At 53.2% G+C, this 9,376-nt stretch overlaps 1 protein-coding gene across 1 annotated transcript; it reads left to right on the top strand.

The window, feature by feature from the left end:
• Positions 1 to 229: 229 nt before the first annotated feature.
• Positions 230 to 8,846, top strand: ERICH6 (glutamate rich 6). Its single transcript, XM_068406438.1, has 11 exons — positions 230 to 341; positions 1,887 to 1,933; positions 2,036 to 2,152; positions 3,787 to 3,888; positions 3,965 to 4,116; positions 5,094 to 5,161; positions 5,968 to 6,129; positions 6,264 to 6,345; positions 7,498 to 7,650; positions 7,874 to 8,105; positions 8,557 to 8,846. The coding sequence occupies exons 1-11, from the start codon at positions 230 to 232 to the stop codon at positions 8,818 to 8,820; spliced, it is 1,491 nt and encodes a 496-aa protein (XP_068262539.1). The 3' UTR covers positions 8,821 to 8,846.
• The last annotated feature ends 530 nt before the right edge of the window (positions 8,847 to 9,376 follow it).

Raw genomic sequence — 9,376 nt, 5'->3', positions numbered from 1 at the left:
GGCTCTCAGCCGCGCTCGGGCCCGGCCCGGCCCCGCACCCCACGGGCCGCTGCCGCCGGGCCTCGGGCAGCACCACGGCGGCCAAGCCCCCTTACCGCACCCACCGCGTTCGGGCTTTTAATGAAACACACTCGGGGAAGCCGCCTTCGTTAGTACAGTCGTCCAGGGCCGCTGCTCTGAGGCCGTTGCATACAGATAGTGGGTGGGTTAGGGCCTTAAATTAAGGGGAATGGAAACGCCGGGCAGCGCCGGGCCCAGCGCGAGGCAGGAGCTGCCAGGAACGCCAGTGCCGATGCAGACAGAAGCTGGCCGGCTCCATGAACACGCCGACAGACCACCAAGTAAGAAACAGCTTTGTTCAAGGCAGAGGTTGCCCACTTGCAGTGCCTCGCACCCCCGTGTCTGTCACAGAAGACACGCAGCTTTGCAGTTTCCCAGAGATGCTTTTGCACAGTGGCAGCAGAGCGGGGAGCAGCCCCCAGGAATCCCCCTCTGTGGTCCCCACGTTAACCTCCCCACAGAGCCGCTTCTGATCGAGCCGCTGGGCCCCCGTTGGGGTGCGGGAGGGCTCTGCCAGCCCACGGGCGTAGGACGGCTCTGCAGATGGCAGAACAGCGTATTGTGTTCCTGCAAGAGGTACTGGCACAGCCTCTAAGGAGAGATGAAAATACAGCAGCCTTTTTTGTCCCCATGCTCAGCTGAGTCACCAGCTCCTTCGCTTGCCCGCTGAACTACAGCATTGTACCTCAGCACGCAGCGTGTTAGCGGTGGCTGCTGCCTGATCCCACCCCTTTTGGGCACCGCATCGAACAGCCTTTGCGCTGCAGGCAGCTCTCCGCTGTAGGAGAACATCTCCCACGTCTCACGTGCCTCTGAGAGCAGGAGATCTGGGCCACAAAACACACACACCAGCTGAAAGCGCTGGGGAAAGCTGTGCGCAGATCCACCCCAATAGAAAGGGGACACGCACAGATAAACATTGCTCTCTTCTAGCCTTTGGGGGACACCTGTCTGGAAATGCACTGTGAATGTGTTTGCAGAAAAACACTGTAGGCTTTGCACTTTAGGTGGAGCTTGACGAGTCCTCGGGGTGACTGTCATGGTAACGATCAAAGTACAGAATAACCAAACTTGTGCCAGCAGTAAATCATCTACCTGGGCTGGGATGCAGCAGCAGTAGATGGAGCTGATACAGAAGCTGCAAAGCCCGTTAGAGAGGGCAGAGTAAGAACGTGGCGTGTCCGCCTGCTCCGAGCACCGCGCCCGGGTACCAGGCTGCCGTGTCCCTCAGTGCCACAGTGCACCCAGAGCCGTGCCCCGGCTGCGCAGCTCCGCTGACGCACTTTGCAGTCCCCAAAATCACTTCTTCTCAGGTGGGGTTTATGATCGGTGACTCCCTGTGACACAGCTTGATTGCAGAGGGTGATAACTGCACGTCTTTGAACTGCAATTTAAAAAAACAAAGTCCAAGCAAACCAGCAGCCACATCATTCAGCCCTCTGAAAGTTCAGGTGACTCCCATAGCATCACCTTCTGCTTCTTAAGAGAGGCTGGAAATGCTTTAGAGGATAACACAACATTAGATTAGTGCTACAAGTCACCGACCCTCAGCGATAAGCCATCTCCATGACTTCAGTGGGACAATTTTGTAAAGCCCTGATCCAGTGTCAGCGCCCAGTTCCAGTCCCTGAGGCGCTGGGGAAGGGTTACACGCAGAGCCAGAGCTGCTCTCCTGAAAGCGCAGGACTAAGGTGGTCTCAGGCAGACGGTGTGGTGGTGAGAAGAGCTTGGCACACTGAAAAAGGACCAAAACAAATGTGTCTAGAAGATAAGCTGAGAACACAGCACTGCTGTTCTGTAATTCTCATTATCGCTGTTACTTGCAGCCCCATCAGAAGAGTTGGGCAGCTTAGATGTTCTGTGTGACATGGAGGTAAGGGCTCACCCAGGCTGTGTACGTACATTTTATGCTTTATGGTTTTACTGCTGAACACAGCTATGACTCCATGTTGCTTTTGGTATTTTCCACTTTGAGTTCAACGAGGATTTTGTGAAGCTGTTCGAGAAATCTCTGCGCACGCTCTCCTCCATCGGCCTGCCTACCCTTCTGGCCTACAGACCCGAATCCTCACGAGAAAACACACGGATCGAGGTGAGTCAGTGGTGGGTGTTCCCTGCTGCGTGGCTTTGTTTTAATTCCTACGATTACCACGTGGGAAAAATAAAAATAACGCCCTTTGCCAAGCCAGTGCAGGAGTTCCTTTATGAAAGGGTTTTTCTTTTGTAAGGCTGTTGAAACGATGCTTGTTGTGCACACAGAAATAGCAACTCCTCTCCCCACCGCTGCATCCTGTGTTGGAATTTCCAAGCAGAAAATTTTGCCCTTTGGCTAAAACAGAGATACAAAGCTTATATAAATAAGCTGGTCTTAACTTAAACTGGTCTCTGTTTAGCCCCCACCCAGGGCTAAACAATAACCAGTTGTTCTCTCACCCCATCTGAGAAAGGGAATTGGGGAAAGGAGGGAGACTCAGGGGTTAAAATTTAAACAGATTTAATAAAATAAGAAAACCAATATCAAAACTAATACAAAAGACACAAAATCATACTTAGCTCATGGAGTGGTGGCGAGTCCCTCCAGGGATAATAACTGTCAAGAGCAGAGCAGAGCCAAGAGCCCCCTCCCCAGCAGCTTCCCCATTTATAGTGCCCTGAGGTCAATGTCCCAGCACACACCTGGGCCAGCCTGGGGCAGCTGCCCTGGGTTTAACTGCTCATGGCCTCGATCACCAGCCACAGCTGGGCACACACGGAACAGAAAAGTGATCCTACACATTTTATGCCCATTAAACCAGGACACAGGTATACAGTCAAAGAATACAAGCAAGGCACAGAGCTCCCCGTAAGCCTGAGCAGAGTAAAGTCATCGAAGAGAGTTAATCCCAGGCATGTGTTGGGGAACAAGGGAATTTCCAGGACCCACTCTCCAGAGAAGCCAAGTATTTCACATTAATACGTTCAGAAAAGGATTTGAAGGAAAGTGCTAAACACGTAGTACAGTAAATGTATGTAAGTGCAGCAGCTCAGCGGCCCTGAGCAAGGACCCTTCACCCCTCACTGCTGCAGTTGGGTGGCTGCACAAGCCGTGCTGCCCTGGGAGCGGAGGTGAGACACGGAATTCAGCAGCGTGCTCTCAGCAGCTGCACCTTCTAGAACTCAGTTTCAAATATGTTTTAAAAAAATAGGTATTTCTCTCAGAATATCCAGTACCCACCCTCAAAATACATCCTGCAGCAGCCCTCATTTGCATCTGGTCAAATCTGCCCAGCTCTTCTGTTAACAAATCTGGCGGTGGTTCCTCATGAAATTCCCCACAGATTTTCCTGTGATCAACAGTGCAACAACGTGGGAGCTTTTTCTCTCCAAAGCCCCAGGCGATGTATTCAGAAGGGTTAATGCCTCAGAGTCCTCAGCCATAGCGTTCTGCACACTCCGAAGCTTCCCCTTGGAAGGAAAGGGTCTCAAACACCACAGTCATTCCACTGCTTTGAGGAGGGTTATTTATTTATTTATTACAGATCAGCTTTTCTTTCTGGTGGTTCCCTGAACCTCACGTTTTGAGTTAAATCGTTCCAAGGTATCACAGACAGATCTGTTTTAACTGCTCTTACACGCTTTATAACATTGCGTTTTGAGCAGAGCCCTCTTTCCCCAAGGTAGAACGAGGACTGGCGTGCTGATGCCGTGTGTCTGTCCCCCCCCATTCTCTCCCCACCTCCCCTGCAGACAGAGGAGGACTCTGCTCTGAGGTGCGAGTACTGCGGCAGCCTGCTGAAGCTCTTCCCTGCCTTCGAGGACGTTTGCCCACCGTCAGAGGCTGATGGATCAGTAAGTGGGTGCGAAAGCCTAGCAGAGGGCTGCTGGGGGAAGGCCACTCTCGTGGCACCACTCTTGTGCCTTTCAGAAGTTCTGCTGCGAGCGTAGTCGAGATCTCTACGAGTTCATCGTGAATGAGAGCAAGAAGCACGAGGGCGCCTGGAGCGGTCCCGTTGCTGTCGGCCCCCATGAATCCCACGGCACCGGCACCGCAGCCGCCGGGCTGCTGTCGTACCAGAGGTACCTGACGTGACCACAGGGAGAACTGGGGCTCGGGGCTGTGTGAGGAACAACAGGCATTAAGAAAATGAAACTGCAGCAAGAGGGAATGAAAGAAGAAAAAAAAATTGCTTTAGGCAACACAAGTTGTTATTCTATCTGAACCCTCTTGGCTTTTCTCTTCTCGGGCTGTTTGAGAAGGTGGCGAGGTATGTGCCCAGTAAAGCATCCCTTCTGCTGCTGACAGACGTAAACTCTAGAGACAGAGCCAAAAACTGAATTGCAGCTGTGGGAGGGATAATATTTGGGTCTAGCTTTTACATCAGGTGCTGAAACAAAGCCCGAGTTTGTACTTCTCTATCTTGCTGCACAAACTGTGACATGCATTTGGGTCCCAACGTCCAGAGCCACGAGGACTCTGCGAGTCTGACGGCTGCTGGGCTGTTCAGCAGGAGGCCCGGAGCTTATACAAATATCTAAGCCTATGGCATAGGCTTAAAGAAAAGTAAATCAGCACACCTGGAAGTAACCTGTTAGCTTCCTTGAAGCTCCCTTGCAGTCTGGTGGTGCGAGTAGGTATATTACATACAGAGCATAAACCAAAGCCACTGTCAGGCAGCGTCAGATTTAAAGGACACTAGGTAAGAACAGTGAAAATATTCTTGGAGATCAGCTGTTCTCTCGATCTTGTGGGCAGCTCTGCTCTTTTACATAAAATCATAATACAAAATCCACTACAGTGTTTAGCTCTGCTGTCAGGAGAGCTGATGCCATTGCAATCGCAGAGGCTGGTCACTGAAACCTCTCTATGGGAGCAATTCCTTTTTGCTGAGATATTATTTTGGTGACATTCCATTGCCTCTAACTGTTATTTGCAATTATGCAAGTGGAGAGAAAAACAGGTTCAGAAAGTTGTGTTCCTTCGGCAAGGATATCCAGTGCTTTAGCTTTCAAAACAGGAGGTATGAAATGTATCTCGGAGCGCTTTCCTTTTCCAGGCAGCAGGAGAAACGACTGGCCAGAGCGTTCGCTTCCCTGGCAGTAGAGGCGAGGAGCGCAGCTGCATGTGAGTTTGCATTTCCTTATGTATTTATTTGTCCATTTATTACAACAATTAATTCGATGGAATTGCTTGTCTCTAATGCTCTCTTATTGAACAGGAGGTTTTATATGGCGACATGTTAGTTCATTGTCAAGTGTGCAATCCCAATAAATTAGATACTGCCCTATTAAATAATCCCTTGTATGAAACACCGAAAGCAGTTACATTCCCATTGCCCAGAGCCATCTCCTTGCTGTGACCTTCAGTGTTTATACCTGAACGTTTCAGCTGAGATGCACAGAAACTGACCTCAGAGACCAGTGAGCTGGCAAAGCCAAGCCCTTGGGAGGCAGGAACTGCCACAATCAGGTGAATACTCCACTAACTCCTGGCCCAGGCTGTGGCTGACCGAGCAGCCCTTTGGATCCTGCTATAAAATCAAAGGCATTTTGACTGAGAACAGATGAGGCAGATGTACAAAATGGGCATATTTTCAGAGGATGGCAGGGCACTGAGGCTTTTGCAGCACCAAGGATTTCAGATCATCAGTCTTCCAGAGCATGGAGCCACGAATGCTATCGAAAAGGCATTCGTTACTCACACAGATGTGTACGTGTACATAATTGAAAGAACTACATCTCTCTTCATAACCCTGTTCTCTGAAATAGCTGAACATTTTGGACTGTCCCTGTTAGACAGAGAACACCCTAAGACAGCCTCCCAGGATGGGGCATTTCAGCCGGGAGTTCCCAGTCCCCCGCGGAGGTGCCGGGCAGCCCCGGCGCTGCCAGCCCTGCCCGGGGCACACAAACCCTCCCTTCGCTCTCCAGATTCGCACCGACCCGGCACCATTTCCTACCTGCTTTCTCGGGAGCCCCCATCGCCAGAGGGCCGGACACTGGTGCCTGGGCAGAGAGCAGCAGAGCCCGAGGAGGAGCCCGACTCCTGCAGCCTCACCTACTGCGACTTCACCCCCGTGGCTGGCAAGGCAAGTCGCTGCTGCTGGTGGCAACGGGCTGCGCCTCGGCGGTGGCCACGCTCGGGAGCCTGGCACCTGCTGCCCTGAAGGCACCTGGGGCAGGACTGCTCTCACCCATTTTACCAATTCTTTTCCAATCTTAGGCAGTGAAGAACGAATTGTTGCAAAAATACTACAAACACGGAGGGAAATTCCTTACCATGCTTCCAGACGGAACAGCGCAGTTGTTGTATCCTTTACGGGGTGCGTTGGCCTGCATTTGTCCAGGGCTGTAACGGTCATTTGAAGCGTGTCCCACTCTGCTCTATCACAGAATAACCTGGGCCACCACTCACACTCGCTTCCACAGTCTGAAAAACAGCAGCAGTGAAACCGCTTGCATCGCTCCTGGGCTGAAGCTTTTCAGGTCAGCCAGGAGCTTCGGTGAAGGACGGGCACTTGGGTCTTTAACATCCAGCTTCGGAAACGCGCCCGCCACGTGTTCAGACCCACTCCCGAGCTCTGGCCACCCGCGGAAGGGCACTGCTGGCCAAGTGGGCTCCGAAGTGCTCAGCTCAGGGCTGACATCTCTGTCCTGCAGGCAGTACATCCGAGGTGCACGGACAAACTGAAATTGCCAGTGTAACTAAGAGCCCTGTGTGGAGAAATAACAACAAGGCCCCCCCATAGCTGCCTTTGCCATTATTTAAGCCATAACATTTCAAGTCACCCACGTTACTTTTCCTCACTGTGGCTGACTTCTTTCTGACCTGGGGGTGTACCTGAGCTCTGCCACCAAAGCAAACGGGCGTGAGACTCCTCTGCTCTGCCCTCCAGGCTGCTTCGTCCTGGGGACGCTGCTGAATGGCAGAGCCACAAACACGTGTGCTCACAGCAGCAAGTCGTGCTGGAGGGAAGCCCAATGAGACACAGAATATGTGCTGGTTGGATACATTCAAGCCAGGTTTCCGGGGCCTTTTTCCCCCCCCGTTGGTTTTCTTTGAGAGAATAACACCTGCCCCTGTTTTCTCTGCTGTCATCCCAGCCGAGTACTTGGATCCCCTCACTTCGCCAGGCTCCTACTTGCAATCCCAAGCGTCGTCCAAGAATGTGTCTTTAAAGTTGCTAAGCGGTTCTGCCTGGGTTATGGGTTAGAAAACACCACAAATGTATTCTGTATCTCTAACCGCTCTTCTGTCAGCGTACACAGAATACTTCCACGTAGGAGAAAAGCACTGGCAGCGTCCCAGGTGACCCTGGCAGCGTCCCACCATCCCTTTAGCACCGTGAGCTGGGTAACACACCAATTTTTATACTCCAAAGTAGCGCTCTGGAACATTTTGTATGCAATAACAGACAAACCAGACAAATCTGGGGTTATGAACACCTTACCTGACGACAGCTATCCATCGGGAAACCTGGCAATCATCGTCGTACGCGAGGAAAATCGCCTCACTTGCATAGTACAGGAGGACAAGGCGAGTAACGCCAAAATACAAGCAGTGTTTAACTCCAGCGGCAGAAGTACGTGCTGTTATCCGACCGGAGCTGTGTGGTACGTTCAAGCTGCTCAGAGCAGCTTTGCTCTCCACTGCGCATTTTAAATTTCAAAGGTCATAAAGGGTATTTTTAATAGCATTCAAAAATTAAAAGACAAATACAGCAACTCCTGGGCCCTGCTTTGGGTGCCTCCCAGAGCAGCAAGGCTACCCCAGCTGTGTCTTGAGATGGGGTTAGACCCCGGACTAGCTGTGCCTCAGTCCCGTCCTCTCTTTTAGGATCAACATGACTATCGAGGGAGGGCAGTACTTGGACCAAGCAGGCGGCAGGGTGAGAAGGTGGACGTGGCCGAACAGCGCCATGTCCTCAGGACCCCAAGCGCCGCTGAAGCCCATCTTCATCTCCCTGAACCGGCACGTGGGGGTCAGGATCCTGGGCCAGGACAAGATCACCGTTTCCTTCCTCGCCATGGGGCAACAGGCAAAATTCAACGTGGGAACCAGAGTGCAGGTATTCCTCAAGCACACAGGCAGCTCCCCGCAGCGGGAGCGGGGCGGCCAGGGAAGCTCCCATCCCTGGGGAAGCACGCTCATCCCACGGTGGGTGCTCCCCATGTTGCCCCATGGTCCTGCCCCTCAAAACAGCGAACAGTGGAGGTGCACCCCTGCTCAGTGCCAGGCAGATGGGGGGCTCGCCAGCCCTGGCTCTCTGCAAGCGGCTGCAGAGTGCGGGAAGCACTCCCAGACAGGTCCCTGGTGTCCCTGGCTGTGTCCCCAAGGGTCACCCTAGCTCTGCCGTGGGGAGAAGCAGCAGTCCATGTGGGCAGGGTGCGTGGCAGCCCCCTCCCTCCACGGGCTCCTGCCACGGGGCGCAGGTTTGTCTGCTGGGGGGAGACCGAAGCCCCCAAGCCCCGTCCCGCGCTGCTGCGGCTCTGCTGACACCACTCGCCTCCACTCCCCAGGTCAGCGACGTCGGCCGGCTGCGTCCCCCTGCCCGGCTGGGCGAGGACGAGCTCCTGCTGCTTGCCTTCAGGGTGAGGATCCTTCGGCTCTTCGACAGACTGCGTGGATGCTTAGACTTTCCTTCTAATGAGCAATGGGACAAAATTAAGCCTCCAGCGTACCTTACCACACAGACTTCAAAGATCTTACAGCTTTGCACAACTACTGACATAAGCGATAAGCTGCGCAGCTCGGTCAGGGCGATAGTAAACGATCAGATCTGACAGCACGTGTGTGGTGTGAGGGCAAAACGAGCCAGAGCCGCTCCCTGACGCCGCGGCGCCCGCACGCGCTCCGCAAGGTTCCGCCTGCAGCCCCGCCGCGGTGCGGAGCGAAGGGCAGCCCAGGGCCAGCCCGCCCCGACGGGGTCTCACACAGCACGAGCGGGGCAGGGAGCCAGGGCACCTTTCCTTGTCAGCCCACAAAGCCAAGCTGCTCTGCGCACCCTGCAAGCCAGAGTGGCTACAGACATGAGCAAACCCCCACCCAGTCTGTGCCCCGCAGTGGGACAAGCTGCTGGTGCATTTAAGGGACAGGAGCAAAGGTTCCCACATACCTCACCCCAACATCTGGGTAAGCCACCGTGCTCAGACGGAAGAGCAGGAACACTGGGGCAGCAAGCAGATCGTGAGCAGCGATCACTAGGGTGACACTGAACAGCTCATGGAAAACCTCAGCCTAGCAACACATCCATGCATTCGTTTTCTGTCTAATTTGTCTGAAGTGTACAATTAATGAGAAACAACAATCCACACTAGAAAATTTTGGTTAATCCATTTC

This window comes from Nyctibius grandis, chromosome 8, assembly GCF_013368605.1.
Source record: "Nyctibius grandis isolate bNycGra1 chromosome 8, bNycGra1.pri, whole genome shotgun sequence".
NCBI lineage: Eukaryota > Metazoa > Chordata > Aves > Nyctibiiformes > Nyctibiidae > Nyctibius > Nyctibius grandis.
This window is presented reverse-complemented; position numbering and strand designations above follow the sequence as displayed.

What these genes read in the sequence shown, in the direction of transcription:
- ERICH6 (XM_068406438.1), top strand. Translation starts at nt 230, where the DNA reads ATGGAAACGCCGGGCAGCGCCGGGCCCAGCGCGAGGCAGGAGCTGCCA. An exon ending in GACGGAACAGCGCAGTTGTT is followed by an intron (nt 6,346 to 7,497) that starts GTATCCTTTACG and finishes ACCTGACGACAG; the next exon opens with CTATCCATCGGGAAACCTGG. An exon ending in TATCCGACCGGAGCTGTGTG is followed by an intron (nt 7,651 to 7,873) that starts GTACGTTCAAGC and finishes CCTCTCTTTTAG; the next exon opens with GATCAACATGACTATCGAGG.